General features: G+C 34.8%; 2 protein-coding genes across 16 annotated transcripts in view; one reads left to right on the top strand and one right to left on the bottom strand.

The window, feature by feature from the left end:
- LOC128162565 (rho GTPase-activating protein 12-like) overlaps positions 1 to 11,729 on the bottom strand; it is a 49,819-nt gene extending 38,090 nt beyond the window's left edge. For 13 of the 15 annotated variants that reach the window (XR_008240687.1, XM_052825801.1, XM_052825805.1 and 10 more), the window contains exon 1: positions 9,399 to 10,259. Coding sequence is in view for 14 of the 15 variants with exons in the window: in XM_052825801.1 (XP_052681761.1) it covers positions 9,399 to 10,070 (672 nt within the window). In the remaining variant the exon portion in view is untranslated. Of the gene's footprint in view, positions 1 to 1,174; positions 1,792 to 9,398; positions 10,260 to 11,515 lie in introns of those variants that run through there. The other 2 variants (XM_052825802.1, XM_052825814.1) reach the window with 2 other exon arrangements.
- A 1,733-nt stretch (positions 11,730 to 13,462) lies between these two features.
- Positions 13,463 to 16,641, top strand: LOC128163681 (E3 ubiquitin-protein ligase TRIM33-like). Its single transcript, XM_052827309.1, has 2 exons — positions 13,463 to 13,726; positions 14,598 to 16,641. The coding sequence occupies exon 2, from the start codon at positions 14,611 to 14,613 to the stop codon at positions 16,588 to 16,590; it is 1,980 nt and encodes a 659-aa protein (XP_052683269.1). The 5' UTR covers positions 13,463 to 13,726; positions 14,598 to 14,610; the 3' UTR covers positions 16,591 to 16,641.
- Positions 16,642 to 18,693: the final 2,052 nt, after the last annotated feature.

Raw genomic sequence — 18,693 nt, 5'->3', positions numbered from 1 at the left:
GTTCATGTGCATGAATACTGTAATTCAACAGGAAAAGAAAGGATTTTGCCAGTGTTGTAATTAAGGGGTCAATTGTTTCAACTGCTGTTTGTTATTTTTTCACAGGTTTTTTTTTCTGTTTAATGTGCATTAATACTGCAATTTAATATAAAAATAAGGATTTTGCCGAAGTTCTAATTTTGAGGATCATCTCACATTTATAAATTAAACAAAGTATACCATGCTCCATTGTCAGAAACCCACGACCAGTCTCGCATACGCCTAGTAAAACTGACCCTGAGCCAACTCATTGAACTAAACTCAACATGCCAATTTTGTGAATATAAAAATGATGCATATAATACATGACTTCGTTTACAGTAGATTTCAAAATTCCATATAATGCTACATTAACAGGATGACAGTAGTACAGCAACTAAAGAGAATGCACTGAATTTACAGCAGCCTTTACAGTACTTAGATATAGTACATGACATACAGATAAGATCTGAATATGAAGGCCAACTATTATGTACAAAGGAGAAACTGAACAGGACACGGCAATGGGTCTGTTATACCATATACATGTATCACCCAATCTCCCCACATACCCAGCTTCAACATACAAGCCAGATATATAACTTTGAATTGTATAGTACAACTTTCAGTGACTCCATAAACACGATAGACTGTCCCATTAAATCACATGATCAGATTATAAGTTTAAAATACTCTAAACTACACACAAGTTGAAGTACCAATTCTACATCGGAACACTGGGACCTAACACAGCAAAACAAAAATACATACATTGTATATGAAGTACTTATACTGAATGATCCCCCCCCACCTTTAAAAAAAAAATCACAGAAAAGCAACAAAGTGGATCATATTTTTCAATTTCTAGTACGTCTTTGCACAGAATTTTACTGGCATAATCTGTTCAGTAGGAAATAGTTTCTGAAGGAACTAAGAGGAAGAGCACAATTTAATGCACAAATGATGACCATTTCTTGTGACCAATAATTATTTACTGTTTTACAGCTGGTGCATGCAGCTATTTCAGTATTTCTACATAAATAACCAAGCTGACATGGTCTCTTAATTACCAGTGGTACACGTCTAATAACACTTTTAACAATTGCATGGACTTTTAACAATTGCATGGACAAATACAAGTCGACACATTAAATACCTGCACATCCACCGGCTCCTCAATGATGTCGGATGTCCGAGGACTGTAATCCGCAACTAAATTATAATACAGGGACATCTCTTCCAAATCTTAACAACTTATCCAATCCATAAAAAAATCAAAAGAAATAAATGTATCCGATCCGAACAAAACTAACGAAAATCACAGACGTCAGGGTCACTTTGTTCCAGCTAGAATCCTGGTATATTCCAACCGTTTAAAGCGACAAACCGAGTTTCAGGAAATACATGTAGCACGATCGATTTGGATGTAGATGTCACTTGCTGGGCCTCAGAACAAATTGTGTGTGTGTTGATGTACGTATGTATACGTCGAGTTTCCCCTCACTTGTGCAGACTAATAATAGTGTATATAAGCATTAGATGGTCATATCCTGTCACCATTATCCCGATCTGAAGGAGTTACAACACCGTCCTTACAGAGGATTAAGTTCTGAGTGACTGTGTCAGCAGCCATGTTTAACAACACACATCAAATGTTGAATCACTCGCAATTTACAATTATAGACCGGTAAACCGCTTTTTCACCTCAATCACAAATTCATTTTTTAAAATGGAGTGTTGAATCGCTTGCAACTTACAATCAAATATACCCCCTTTTCCCCTCATTGACACAAATTAATCTTTTAAAATGAAGTGCTGAATTGCTTGCAACTTACAAATACAGACCCATATTTTCACTTATTAAATCACAAATTAATCATAAATGGAAATTATCTACATTCCAGCAGTTCCAATACAACCAAAATGGCCTCCTTTATGCACAAATTCCAGATCATTTCCAATACATTATAATAATTTATGCACAAGTTACTGCATAATTATTATACATATTATATAATGCTCCCCCCAAGATAAAACATGTACTACAGAGACACACTATTTTTCATGGCTTTGAGTTTGAACAGCATAAGGCGTACATATAGCCTCCGAGAAGTGTGTAAAACAATTGAATTTATGAACCTGAGTACGGTATAAGTGCTCTGTATTTGTTGAGGAAATCTTTTTTAAGTGGTGCAGTTGGCGCACGAGAATGTTAAAGACAATTCTTTTGTTTACAATTTATTTTAAAATATTTACATTTTCCAGTGTCTTTGTCTGTGATAACACTATGTTTTGGTTTTGTACTATAAAACCCATAAATTCAAATTACGTAAAATTGAGGCGCCTGGAGCGGGATTTGCTTATTTATATTTAAATATTTCATCGTACAATGGCATAAAATCATATAAATATAAGTAATAAGGAATCATTCTTTGAATATTATGAGGTGATAATTTTGGTCAGGGCGTGATCAAATCTATCATAAAGCCCTTTGGGCTTTATTGGATTTGATCACGCCCCGACCGAAATTATAACCTCATAATCATGATAATACTTAAAGAATGATTCCTTATTCCTTAAAAGTACCACGTCTAATAACTGCACTTTATAAGATAGTGAGACTTTTTTCATTTAAATAATAATTGTTTTTAACTAAATTAAGATAAATCAGTTGAAGATTTGTTGATATTTATATGTAATCATGTTCTTATAAAACCAGATCATTAAAAAATCAAATGACCTGTCATGTGACTCTTGAAAAAAAAAATTAATTAAAAAATGCTCTCAAACTGAATTAATTTGATACGACAAGGAACTATACACACATGCATGCAAACTTTACAACTTTTTTTGACTAATATATAATCTAAAGAGTCACGAACCTGATAACCACAAAACTTCACAAAAAGTACCATGAGTATACTTTAAGTAAAACTTATATAAACTATTTTAAAAATCAATTTCATGCACTTTGATATAGGTCAAACCCTGTAAACCTTTCAGGAAGTTAAACTGTGCCTGGCTAGTAATAAGGAATTTACTTGATGTACCATCTCCATTTAAACAAATATTCAAGAAAAGTTTTTTATGACATTTGCAAACACGACCCTTGTAACGTACTCTTCCTATTGACCTTAATTGTAATTTAGAGCACTACCAACTCAATTATATTTTGATGGATGTTTCAAGACAGCTTGGGTAGCAATAAAAATTCATCATTTTAAAAAATCATGTATAATAATCATTAACTGTTAATTGTCCAAATATTAGTGAGAGGGGCATGAACAAATGAAAAGAAAATAATAACTCAGACATCCTATCATGACTAAGATCCATCTCTTACACAAGCAAGACAACTCTTGACATAACTTGTACAAATGGTCGTGACATTTACCTCCCTTTAAACTAGACAAAGCGATCTGTATAATGATATAGAAAAATTTCAAATTTAAAGTTTGAGTTTTTAAAAAAATTTCTTAATTTTTTTTTCAATTTAATTTTAATATATTAACTTTTAAGTATTATTAACTATTATTTATAATGACTAAATATATCATATTCATAAGTTTAAAAGACAGGTGACACAATCACAAAAGCCTTGACCGAACTTTCTCCCATCTCCGAAGCGGAGAAAATAGTCCCCCCCCCCCCCCTACATTGAAGGCGACACCCGGCCCCCATACTTTTTGGTGACTCTCCCATGTTAGGGGTATACGTAATGCCTACAGTGTTGAACAACAAGTTGGATTGTTTGTGAAATATTTCTCCTTCTACAGATAAAATCTGGTGAACAGATGAATAGACTGTCTGACTGATCACTATAGAGCACCAACAGAGCTGGTTCCAAACCTTGAAAAGGCATTACTCCATTTTCTAACTAAATTTGGTACAAACAATATATAATGGTTCCTTAAATAAATTAACACGATGAACAACAGTCACAATATAATTAGTTCAATTTTTTTTTTTTTTGCAAATACATGTGTAGAAAATCTGAGATAATTGTTTTTTCTTTAAAAGACTATTCTATAGTTTGATGATTAATAACATGCATTATTGTAGCACACACAAACAGACACCCCCCCCCCCCCCCCCCCACACACACACACAGAGCGATGGATGACAATAAATACATGTATAACTGTTGGTATATACCACTGGTGATACATACAATACATGCATGAGCAAAGGGAAATAACTCCAATAAAATCACTGTAAGTTACTGAACAAAATTCATTCGCATACCTTACCAATTCATTAGGACTATGACAAAGTCTCGTCAATACAATACTGTCATGTTTTATAAAAATTTACATAGCCTACATATATTTAGAAAAGAACTGTGTAAGGAAATTATGTATAGCATTGTGATATACTGTAGAATCATTTTTAATCATCTTGTTCATGGGGTAAATGTTCGAGGGTAACCAAAATTTTCCAGGATTGTGGGGACTTAACTTCATTGGCAGTATACATGCATTTGGGATAATTTCTAATAAATATTAAACTAATTCTTGTACATGTTTATACATTGGGGATGTAAAGATTCCCCAGAAACGCCACAAACATTGGAAATTTGTGATGGCGAAGTATACCAAAGACATAAAATCCTAATTAGGAATCATATAAACAAAAGAAACGTGTATATAAATACATATATATACAAGTATATGTATAAAACAAGATTTTTGTTTTCCTTTTAAGGAAGAGAACTTGAAAAACTTGGCGGAATCCTTTGTCGGATTTACACCATGTACTTGTAGATGTGTTTTAATTTGTCAATGAACGTTATTGGCTATATAAGGACGACTTGAATGACGAGCTTGCTTCCTTTACAGTCGAGGAAGGATGTGCATGCCTCGTGTCGTCCTTGTTTGTTTACACGTTAACGATGACATAACTAAGATATATCAAGGCGATAACGACATCTTAATTAACTATATACACGAAACTGTTGCTGCAATGTTAATGATGACATCACTTATCTTCTATTCTTACAATAACAACATTTCAGTTTTGCTCTGCTCTGTTGCAATGTTACTGATGACCTCACTGGAGCATATATCAAAGGGATTTAACATCATCCCAACTCTGCATGAAATTGTCCCTTTGTTGACGATAACGACTCTGATATCCAGACAATAACAACATCAAAAGTCTGCATGAAATTGTCACTGTTAAAGATAACAACTCTGATATCAGACAATAACAACATCCCAACTCTGCACGAAATTGTCCCTTTGTTAATGCCAACAACTCTGATATCCAGACAATAACAACATCAAAACTTTGCGAAATTGTCACTTTGTTAATGATAATGACTCTGATATCCAGACAATAACAACATCAAAACTCTGCATGAAATTGTCACTTTGTTAATGATAATGACTCTGATATCCAGACAATAACAACATCCCAACTCTGCATGAAATTGTCACTCTGTTAATGATAACAACTCTGATATCAGACAATAACAACATCCCAACTCTGCACGAAATTGTCCCTTTGTTAATGCCAACAACTCTGATATCCAGACAATAACAACATCAAAACTTTGCGAAATTGTCACTGTTAATGAAACGACTCTGATATCCAGACAATAACAACATCAAAACTCTGCATGAAATTGTCACTTTGTTAATGATAAATACTCTGATATCCAGACAATAACAACATCCCAACTCTGCATGAAATTGTCACTGTTAAAGATGACATGGCTGATATCTACACAATAACAGAACCTTTATAACCACTGCAAAAATTTATCGCACTGTTGAAAAATCTTTTTTTTTTTTTAAAATGGACCACTCATTGTGCATAGAACCTCACTGAATGCAACATCTTTTACTTTTAGAACCATTTTAACAAGACCTTGGACTTTCAGTGGGATGTAGCTATCTATTTCTTGCTTCAAAACAAGTTAAAAAAGATGCGGTTTTAAGCGAAATATGCACCGATTGCGTAGTCTTAGCTCAAAAGCCAGACAAATCTTGTTGATTTCGCAGAGCCCTGGCTGAGTGGCCAACAATGAAATTGACAGGCCTACATCATATTGCTGTTTAACACAACTACCCAAAGTCCAAGGCCTTGTTAAAATATGGTTTTAATTTATGAAGAAAGTCCAAAAGCTTGGTAGGACATACAAGTACAAAAATTTTAAGATTTCTACACATCATATTTTAATCTGGAAAATATTCACTTTGTCCAAAATGATGAATTACTATTTTAAGTGCAATTTTTGAAATGTTAATGATGTATTAATCTATTTAATTTGGATGATGTAACTTTAAAGCTTTGGAAAGTAGTCGAGACAAATGTTCTAGAGCTTCATGTCATTTAGAGTAGCCTCCATAGAATTGGCTTAAAATTAATGCAAAGAATATGGGAAAAATAAATTTACACAAATAAATGTGATTGCATCTGCACAGCTGATTTCATCCCAAGATCTCCTATACTTCAACTTTAAAATGGAAACATTCCTCTTCATGAAGGGGGGTGGGGGGGTCAATTATTGTAAGCTGTCAATTTTTTACAGGTTCTTGGGGATGTAATTTTACGGATTTGGAAATTTAAGAAAAGAGCCCCTCCTTGGTATATTAAGGAGGCTGGGGGGTCAAAATATAATATAATATAAAACCATCAGATTTATTTAAAAATTTTATATGCGATTTCTGAAGCTATCAACTACTTTTTGATAAAGAAAAATTTCATGTTTTTTAATATGAAATTTCATCACTTTCCATTATTTTTATATGGAGCTCTTCTTTTAAAGGAGGTCAATATTGTCTAAAACGGCAGCCACCCCCGCAGCCCCCTTAAAAAGTGATGCAGCATGTACCAATGCTACAATGCTATTTTTAAAAAATTTCTGACTACGAGCCTACGACAAGTCGAACAAGACGATAAGTCGGCTGCTCTGCTTCAGAGGGAAAAAATACCGACTAATCGTCGGGAAAATACGGTATCTGAAAAAGTGAGAGTTTCAATTTTTCTGATTTTTGAGTCATTTACAAAGAAACATAAGGTCCCTAAAACTGTACTTCGATTTACACTTTCACTGGCTGCAGGACAATTTCTGCTAGCCTAAGACTTGTGGGTCAAGTCCAAAGTATCGGCCAGCAGTCTACCACAGACTGTTAATTATACCCCTCCCTTCAATCTTGAACACAAACCCTCAATTATGTGTCACGATCGAATCCCAAGGCCACAGCACGAGTTTCCTGTGCAGTATTTATGTTAATACGTTTAGTATGTACATAGATAACAGTTCTAATGATTCTGTTTTAATATATTAATATATCCCTGTGATAAACCAAGTTTTAACCTTAGTCAGGTTGCCAGGTTTAATGTGCACATGTAGATAGATAAACATGTATTTAGTTGCTAGATTGATAGGAATTCGTGTTTTAATAGAGATATGACATGGGGGAAGTGAAGTAGTGAGACGTAGAAAATGTATACACACATAGAAAATGAAGATGGGGGTTGGTGGGTAGGGTGATTTGGTCAGATTTAAAAAGTAGGAACCTCATTTCATTTGATTTAAAAAATATCACACATTCAATAAAAAAGAGGTCTGTAAATTTCTACACTATGCCTTTAAATACATGTAATACATGTTAGCAAGATAAAATACATATTTACAGTTTCCCTGAGATTGTTTTGCAGAGGAAAACCATGCAGGGACCACTTACGTAAAATTTACACAAGAACAATAATGAGCCGTACTTCTACACATACGGTAAGGAGCTATAATTATGAAGAATAACACTTTTTTTTTTACAAACATGTACAACTGTATATGTATTATTTTCTTGCTTATTTACAATACATATACATTGTAGAACCATTTTAACAAGACCTTGGACTTTCGGTTGGGCGTAGCTATCTATTTCTTGCGTCAAAACAAGTTAAAAATGACGCGGTTTCAAATGAAATATACACCGATTGCGTAGTCTTAGCTCAAAAGCCAGACAAATCTTGTTGATTTCACAGAGCTTTGGCTGAGTGGCCAGCAATGAAATAAACAGGCCTACGTCACATTGATGTTTGACACAACTACCCAAAGTCCAAGCTCTTGTTAAAACGGTTCTATAACTTTTCTAAATTTCAAACTTCCAATAAATCCAAGTCTTTCCTACATGCGTGCATGCTGTAAATTTTAATACATGCATTAGGGTAGTATGGAAGTTCCCATAGTACCATATTCAACAAGGTTGCACAATTTTGATTTAATCGCACATTTCTAAATTGTATTTTTTAACAATGTAAGGATTGGCAGGCCAAGGCACTAAGCACTGCATTTGATATGATGGGCACTGCTTTTCAAAAAGGAGCTTGTAAAATGGTGTGTCTGCTTGAGTAAAGAATTTCAGTTTTTATATGATATACCGATACTCAACTTTAAGTAAAATGTCCCTCTGCAAGGACAAGATAACGTTATGTGTAAAAACTATAACCTTAATCATTATTTCATACATAAATTGTTCAATTTTAGATGTACATGTAATATTAAATTTTTGATAATTTTACTGATAAATATTATCACATACATTGTATACATCTAAATTTATTAAGCATTTATGCAAGACAACGTAGTGAATGTCTTCCCCCCCCCCCCCCAAAAAAAAACCAAAAAACAAAAACACCAATAGTTAATGCCCCCCCCCCCCCCAAAAAAAAAAAAAACAAAACAAACAAAACAAAACAAAACAAAGCACCAATAACCAAAAACACAACATTACAACAAACAAACCACTTTGTTTCTTATAAATAGCCATTATAATGCTGCTATAAATATCTGTTACAAGGACATGTAAACTGAGGATTGTCACTGTCAATCTTCCCATTGTATACACACATTTTTTTTATAGGTATATACAGTGCTCATTGAACATGCTGAATTCTACACAAGAAATAAATTTATGTTTTGCAATAGTTTTATACATTGGAGCAAGAGTAGCGAGTGAAGTGATAACCATGATTTAGTGATCATAAGTAATCTATCCATTTTCTGGAGTAAGAATGAGTGGGGAAAACACATTCATTTGGTCAATTTTTGAATTAGGATAACCAAAATTTGATAGCCTTTCAGCAGCACCAGTTTTAAACAATAACTCTGAAGAAAACAAATAAAAACAAACAAGGCCAAGCAAACACACCTTTTGCAGTCATCAAGACAAACATGTAAAAAATCAATGTCCATAATGACAATGACTACACTTAAATTCAGGCATTATCAGTACACATCACTTTATAAAACACTGTTGTTTAAGTGCTACCATCATCTTCTTGAAATATATATATATATTACCAAATCTGTGTCAAGTATATTTAGTAATACGACACAATCATTACTAACGATTGCCCAATACACTTACCCCATCGTCGTGATTTCTGTCTGAAGGAATCCCAATATCTTGTCTGTACTGGTCTAGATTCACATAATCTCCTTCGTCAGAAAAACTCCTCCTAAGTCCTTTGGTATCAGCAGCTCTGGTGTTTAGCGTTAAAGATCCTGATGTATTTCCGAACGTTGAGAATGTGGTGGATGGTTTACGCTCAAATCTCAATTCGTTATTAATCGAGTCCTCCGCCATTTTGTCGACTAATCCCTGCACACCATTTTCTGTTTTGTCGACATTTTTTTCCGGAGTCACTTGCTCACTTGAGAGGTCAGAGGAATCTTCAAATAGCGTTCTATTTCCTGGTCTGTTTTCTTCATTATCCCTAACACATGATTCATCCGCTCTCGTCGCCGTTGTTGTTGAGGAGTTTACACCACTTCCGCCGTTCTTGTCAACAACGCGCACATAATTAGCAGGGACGTAGAAGGAGAGATCGTCCGAATCACCCATGTCCCGGACCACTTCCCACCAATCGCCTTCTTTCTGAATTAAATGATACTGCTCCCCCTCTTTCATGTGGACGAGGTTTCCGTCATCATCTTGGTACGAATAGTCGTATAGAGCCACTAGTTTTGTGACAGGCATCATGGAATACGGATCGTACTCCTCATCATCCGACAGCGCGCCTTCTAATTCACTGTTCATCCTGATTATCTCTTTTTCTCCCCCTTTATAAATAAAAAATCTATCGAACTTAACAGGACATGACAGAACTTTCCTTCCGTTTCATTGGAATGATATCGAAATTTTTGTGTTACAAAGTTTTCATTCACTTAAGAGCTTTTCCCCCTCCGATGCCATAAATAGTTAATGCTCAATATGCACTATAAATACCGTAATCCGGTGAATATAATACGCAGTAGTGTACAATACGCACCCCCCACTTTGGGCCTGAAAATGGTGAAAAAAAGCTTGTTGGGATGTATAATACGCATTAAAAAAAATGACCAAACGGTAATCCTGAGTATCAAAAAAGCAGTTGTACTATGTATGCACGCTCAACTTCATCGCGGGAATATGCTACCGTAAATAAGAAAAACACAATATTTTCTTAGATACGGATTTATTGTAACTAATACATCGTGGTAATATCTTTAATTCATAATCAATGTTTTAAATAGACCTAGTATTAAATATTCTACCGTAAATAAAATCAACTACTTTTAACAAGCGTTATATACCGTAATTGTTTAGTCATTACAATCCCTGTGAAGTGAAAAACGGACGATGTACAGGTATGGAGATAACGGACCTAATTAAATTCTTAAATGACTCCGATCAAAGTGATCAATTATAGGCCTGGAACACAATAAAATATATGCACAAATAGTTGTGTTGTGTATAGTACAGATAGCCTAAGGGGGGTGTCTGAGATACCCAAGGTGTCAAGCGTAAGCGGTGGGGAAGCACAACTGTTTCAATGGCTTCAATTAACGGAATAGGTTATATAATTCTTTATATTCATAATTATTTGCAATAAATTAATTAGCATTACATGAAAATGGTTAAAAATGAGCCAAGTGATGTGTAAGCTGTTTTCAAAGATCGGTTACAAATAGCACGTGGCCATCCAAGTCCGCATTCTATTAATAACAGCTGTAATGGCGGCGTACACGGAGATAAAGAATAGGCAGTTCAAATTAATTTTTAAAGGCCATTTTGAAACAGTTTATTTATTAACAGACCTAAAGTGTACATTTTCTTTAATTACATGCTATAACAATGATTTCCTAAGGGTTAAATAATAATATATATGTGATAATGAAGGAATGTTACGATGTATAGCGGGGTTTCGGTCCTGTCGGTGAACAGCATAGGTAATACGGCAGTATGATACCCCGTGCTTCAGCTAGGGAAAAAATATGTCCAAATCCTATAGGGATGTATAATACGCACCCCTTTCTCACGGTAAAAAATGCTGGGAAAAAAGTGCGTATTATATTCACCGGATTACGGTAAAGCAATTTCTTCGTCATTATAGGCAATGCAATCGAATCTTCATATATATGTTTAAATGCAAAAGTTTATGTTATGACGTTGCATTAAAAACATTGAATAGAGAAGTGACTTCGATAGTGAAAGTTTATAACCTAATCGAAGAGAGAAGGCTTGCTGATTCTGCAAACTGGTTAATTATAAAACGACCACCTCTTTACTTCAATCACCAACATGCTCTTCTTTCCGTTTGGAGTTGTTGTGTATCGGTCGATCTCTCTACATTATCGTGATTAGGCGACAAAATTTGTTCAGGAAACTGCTACTCTATTTCCGGAAGTACACAAGAGGCAGACATCGCCCTCTGCTGTTTACTTCAGTCCGAATCTATTTTGCAACGCAGAATTTGATTGGTTAAAAGTTACAAGAGGAAGTTGACTAACATCAGGGACGTATATACGTATATACGTCCCTGCTAACATTTAACCCCCCCCCCCCTTCTCCAATACAATATACATTGTCATTCAACGTGTCAAACCAATACAAAATATTACAGGCCCCGCTCTAATTCAGTGAAAATTATCTCATATACATGTACCATCAAATAGCCTACAGAGATGCGACTTTTTGTATATATTCGGTTAAGTTACAGTATTTTCAGGAACTCCCCACCCCCCCCAAAAAAAAAAAAACCACACACAGGACACGTACACTTTGTTGAGAGCAAGTAACTTCAATTTGACTTCTCATTTCCTTATTTTCATATCAATTTTTTACTAACTTTCAAAAAAGTTGGGGGGGGGGGGGGGGGGGCAACTCCATTATAATTCATTTTTTTATATGTAAATTTTAAAAAAATTAACTTCAATTTGACTTCTCATTTCCTTATTTTCATATCAATTTTTTACTTACTTTCAAAAAAGTTGGGGGGGGGGGGGGGGGGCAACTCCATTATAATTCATTTTTTTATATGTAAATTTTAAAAAAAATTGTTGCTGCGAGAAAAAGTGTGGGGGGGGGGGGGGGGGCAGCCCCCCCGGCCCCCCCCCCTGATGCTACGTGCCTGATTAATACAAAACCGTCATTTTTATGATTATTGATAACGTTATAATTTTAGAACAAGCTTCGTTTATAGCGCTACATAGCTATATAGGATTCCAACCTAAAAAAAACTTTTACAAAACCACATGATAATTTTAGCATGTCTATACGTCATCAGAGGACTTTTTGACCGGACAATACTGTGTTAATAAAGAGAGCATTTTTGACAAGTATAGTAACTTTAATTAAATAAATAGTAAAAATGAGGTTTTTTTTAATAAGTCACTTAAATAATTGTGTGATTTTAACATTTTTACGCGGAACAACTTTGGTGGTATAAGTATGGAGACGAAAGGAGATTACGTTCGCCCGCTGTCCCGATTAATAAAAAAATGACGTCATTTTGGAGAAAGGTCACGCGACCAAAATAGACTATATGAAACATAAGACTGTCTTAAACACATGACGGAACGATGGAATAATCATGTTTAAGGCCAAGGTCATCATAAAGTATCATGTGATTTTTGTATTTTTTTTTTTTTTTTTTAAATTAAGAATTTCAACCTAATGCAAATTTCCAATCCCCTCCTAATTATTATTATTATTTTTTTTTTTTTTTTTACAAATTGTGAATGTCTTTTTACCACATTCTGCTTAATTTCAGCTGAATTTCTGTGCAATTTGAAACATACATGTAAAGAAAATGGAAAGTTATATAAAAATTTTGCTTTTCTTTTCTACACATTCTCAATTTGTCTATCTTGCGTTTAAAAGTAAGTATCCATGAAAGAAAAATAACACACTTGAATGGATAAATTTAAAAAATTAAATTGAAAAATTTAAAATTACAAGAGAACACATTTTTACATCAGAGCGACGCTTTGAATATTTTTGTACGCTGATGTGTATTTATTGGTCTTTTATCGAATTGAGCGTTGACTCCTTTTAAATTCCATTTCCTTTTCTTTGATGAGATCATCCGAGACTCACAAATAATAAAATAATCGAATCCCATACATAATAGCTTCCTTTTATGTTCCATTTCAATCTAGAGTTTGTATAAGGCTTTCAATACATATTCAGCAAATAAAACGCAGTCATTTTCTATAAAGTGCATGCAAAGATTTTTTTATGTTTTTAGTTGAATTCCGGTTTAAACTTTTATTTCACAATGCACGAGTAAATATGAGGTTTGGACATGCTTGTTTGTACCTGTGGATTTCGAACATTTATGAATTGTCGGATATCTATTGAACAAAAACAGCTAAGGTTGGAATACTCGTTTCGATTACAGAAAGAAGACACAGATTTACTTTGTTTATAAGGTAAGATTTCAAATTTATCTAGAACATGTGTATTAGCTAGCATGTATCACATTTGCCGTGTGTATATATATATATATATATATATATATATATATATATATATATATATATATATATATATATATATATATATATATATATATATATATATATATATATAAAATATTTGCAATGAATACACGTCTTCTACATTTATATATTCTATATAGAAAGTTTAAATTAATGATATAATCATACGATATAACAGTATAACACTATTTAATAAAAAAAGCTTTTAAAGCTACTACTCTTAATTCCACACGTGCATGTACAGAATAAAGAGAATAAAATGAATTATAAAAGTATTTCAGTCAGATATTCTAATATCGTTCAAGCCTTTCTGTAAACTATTTCCAATATCAATTCAGAATAGCGTGGGCGTACATCTATTTTCTGGTTTACCCCCAGGGGATCGACGTTTTGGAATATTCAGTGATCAATGGTTTTGATCTCGTGGTTAATTAAGACACGTCCTTCCTATGGCAAGATGGATAACTCTCACTTACACAATGATTTCAACTATTCTAAAAAAAAACTTCTTTGCATGCGCAGTTCTAGAGAAAAACTAAAATTTCCCATAGACGGCATAGTAAAATTACTATAAAAAGGACACCCCCCACCAGTGTCCATTGAGAACCCCCACTCCATGATACGTTTTCTAGATCCGCGCATGCAATCACATGCAGCCATTTATATGCTAGCCATTACCCATCTACAATTTTTTGTTGTTGTAAATTTTGATATCTAAATTTATTTATCAAATAGCAATCGAATTCTTTGAGCAAGATTAGATGCATTTACATTATTGTTTATTTTATTTTATACCTTTCAGTTGCAGCACCAAAATGGATTCAAGTTTTGTCACCTGTAAACTTTGTGCTAAGAACCTCACCAGCCCCTGTCACTTAGATTGCCTTCATGACTTCTGCAGAGACTGTATCCAAAAGGAACTGACCCAGACCTTCAGCAGCAAGCTGTCTGCATACTCGTGTCCAGTTTGCAAACAACTGACTGCGACTAAAAACAAGTCCTCGGAAAAATGGGCGGAGCAACTTCCGCCGAGCGACTTCGTTGGCGCATTGGCGGAGGTGCACAGATTAAAGAATGAGGACGTTCTTTGCACGCCTTGTAAACGGAAACGGAAGTCGACAACTGGAAGTAAGTGGTGCCGTAGTTGCCATGAAGCGCTTTGCAAAAGCTGCGTTGAGGTTCATGATTCACTAAAGACTACGATGAAACACGAAATGATGGATTTAAACGAAGCGAAAACAAGCGAAACGAAGAGCCTTGTTTACGGCCCAAACTGTACGATCCACGACCATCAAGGTCTGACATTGTTCTGTGAGGACCACGACGAGCTCATCTGCCCTCTGTGTGCAGGAGCAAAACATAAGGAATGCAAGCAGATAAGGACAGTAAATGAAGAAGTAAAAGCAAAGTCATACGAGTTCCAGGAGGCTTCTTCGAAGTCTTCAAGTCAGTTGCAAATTGCAAAGAAAGCGTTGGTATCAACACGGTCTTCTATTTCTGAGGTGGACAGCACTTTCCCAAACTTGAGGGATAAAATTCGGAGTGTTCGAAATCGAGTGGATGAAATTCTAAGCAAATGCGAGAAGAAATCGACAGAAGAGCTTGGCAGATTGGAAAACGAGTATCGGGGAAAACTAGAGCAAGATATTCAAAAGTTAGAATCTTTGAATGCAGAGAGCTCGCACACCAACCAATTACTAGACCACGTGAAACGCTTTGGAACCGATGGTCACATTTTACAGTGTATGCAGCAAGTCCAGGAAAGGAGCAAAAGTAACTCAGAGGCATTCGAAGAATACAGGGAGGTGAAGAAACTGCCCAAGGTAAGCTTTGCAATCAACAGGCAATTAGATGAAGTTCTGAGATCTCTCTCAACACTGGGAGACCTTGTCATCGATGGAGAAGGCCTCGAATCCAAGAAATCATCTCCCACGAAAAACGGTTTGGATGACAACAACCGAAAGAGTCCCGAGAGGAGTTATCCGAAAGAGCATAGGGAATTTTCTGTGAGGACAAGGTCTGACGAGAACGCTTGCGTAATCACGGGAATTCTATCTTTACCAACACTAGACTGGGTCTTCTGTGACAAAGGAAACAGCAAACTGAAACTTTTCGATAGGCAGTTCCAAATGAAGTCTGAGCACATCATGCAACAGTCACCGTTTGACGTCACACTAATGGAGGATCAAATTATAGCGGTTACCATACCTGAAAACATGAAGATTTTGATATACAAAATTATGGCTGGGATCAACTTACAAGAAGAAATAAAGACCAAAGATCGTTGCTTTGGAATAAGTTATACATCGTCGGAAAATAAATTCGTTGTCACCTGCCCGTATGGGTCTCCAGCTTCCCTGCGACTTCTATCTCGTAATGGGGAGGAACTGATGAATCTGATTCCGGAAGAGAACCATGGGTCCCTCTTTTTACGACCAATGTACGTTAGGTTCGACGCGTCAGGGAACTCCCTGTTGGTCAGCGACAGCCAACGAAACCGGGTCACCGCCATCACGCGCTCTGTGTACAGGAGATTCCACTACACACACTCCAACATGAAAGGACCACGCGGTCTCGCTCTCGCCGCCAATGGCGACCTATTTGTTGTTGGATGGGGTTCCGATTCTGTTCATCGGGTTGATGATGCTGGGAGGTTCAGAGAGGAAGTCCTATGCCGCCATGATGGGATTTGTAGTCCGCAGGCTGTCTGTGTGTCATTTGACCAATCCCAGTTCGCGTTGTCCCTTGATGACGTCAGCTGTAGAAGCGATTTTATTCTGATATTCTCCGTGTAATAGTTTTATTGATTGAGACATTTGGATACAATTTTTCGATAATTTAGGTGGTTTTAGAAAATTAAAAAATGATATTTTATAATTGAGAAATAATTTAAATTGCCATGAACAAAATGCTATTTTTACATTGCATTATTTATAATAATGCAACATTGGAAACAACCTACATTGTACAATTACATTACTTTCGGCTAACTCACTGACTTTTTTTGTCAATCTTATGAATAATTCACACATATCAACTTCCGATCAGCTTTAAAATTTCTCGGAAGAAACCCCGTTAATCGCGTTAATAACCGTGGATTAATGAACAACTGAATAATTTAATGAGATGGATTTATTTTATTCATACTTCTAAAAACAATATCATTTCACTGTTTTCATTGTCATGTATACCTGTAAGATTCGACGTTGATAATCAGAAAAACGTTAAATGTATTGAAGAGATTCATTTTCATGTTTCAAACACATGCGTACATTAACCCAATGGTCTTACTTCACTGCAATGCGTATTGTACATGTATCATATTGAACCTAGAAGGCGAAGTTAAGGTACACCAACTCTTTAGATTTATAAACAATTCTTCCTGATTTTGTTTTTCCGTACTCATGAATATGTTTCGAAGAAAACCTGTGAAGGTTTTTTCTTTATACAGTAAAACTCGTTTAGTACGAACACGGATATAGCAAATTCTCGGATATTGCGAAGTTTTTTTTGAGCCCCCGGTAAAATTCTAAACAATTCTTTTCAAAAATTTACGGTTATAACGAATTCGGGTGTAACGAATTTATGGATAAAGCGTGTATTTATATGGAAAAGTTTTGATCCCCTGATGAGGTCATGGACTGAACAAAACGAATATATTACACAGATTGTTCAGTGATGGTCAGTTCATATTTCAGTACGATTTATATACGCTAATAGTCAGCGGATATGAAACATACATGAAACAGCCATATTAGCATGTTATTTTGTTCGCCTCCGCGACTAAGAATATAGTGCCAGAAACTTTGTATAAAGAAAAATCTCTTTTATAAACGAGAACGAGAAGATACGATTTAAATGATTATATTCATGAGTACATATCAAATTGGTTATGCAAGTTTGAACTTTTCCGACAAAATTTTATGTACATGTACATGTGTATTGATTTAAATCTTATTTAGCATGCTTGTCATTATTATTATACTATTCAAACAATAAAATGCCTTCTTTGGTGATTCATGCATGGATATGAAGGTAGCGATATTGCCGAAATAAAATGTTGTAATTTCTTTCTGCAATGATCGCTACCTTCAAACCCAGATGAATCATTAAAGAAAGCATTTTATTGTATATATTTACATTTTTAAAAAAAATTAATTAACTGATCGTAATAAGAAGGTAAAATACTAAATAAATGCAAATTAATACGGTACGTTATTTAGATGAAAGAAATTAAATATGGAAATTCATATGGAAATTCGAGTCTGACATCATCATGGTTATTTTCTGCAGTCCGAGATTTTTCTTAGGTCGCTGAAGGTTTCGACCAATCAATTACATGTATCTGGTAATATGGAACCAATTTCTGTAAGAAATAAAGGGACTAATAATTAGTGGATGTAAATATTTACACATGACTCTAACTCTACTGTCATATTTATGCTTACCATATTTCACTTTGTACTCTGTCCCGAGATTTTGCTTCCACCACTTTTTGTTTGATATTTCGATAATCATAAATACCTTTGTGCTCATACTACGTTCATCTACTAATATGAAAAATGTTCATATTATCTGTTTTGAAACGCCCCCTCTACCGCTTCAGGTTTCAATACACATCCAAAAATAGAAAGTCTACGGGGTTTTGCACTGCATCAGCCATTAATAAGCCCGGATGATAACGTTAAATAATTGTGCGAGGTATCCCAATTACTTCCGAATGTAGAAAAGATATAAACATTTCCCATTATAAATCTCCATAAGAAATTTGTATTCGTTCCTGTGAACATTTATGAGTGAAAAATGATAATTGTTTAATGAAGATATCTTGGATGAATTCCATTTTATCGATTTCAACTGTATTTCATTCACAGGTATGTGTATTTTATTAAATATCA

The sequence above is a fragment of the Crassostrea angulata genome, chromosome 9 (assembly GCF_025612915.1).
Source record: "Crassostrea angulata isolate pt1a10 chromosome 9, ASM2561291v2, whole genome shotgun sequence".
Classification (NCBI taxonomy): domain Eukaryota; kingdom Metazoa; phylum Mollusca; class Bivalvia; order Ostreida; family Ostreidae; genus Magallana; species Magallana angulata.
The sequence above is the reverse complement of the archived record's forward strand: the minus strand, read 5'-3'. Positions and strand labels throughout refer to the sequence as shown.

Coding starts and splice junctions, on each gene's coding strand:
- LOC128163681 (XM_052827309.1), top strand. CDS start 14,611: ATGGATTCAAGTTTTGTCACCTGTAAACTTTGTGCTAAGAACCTCACC.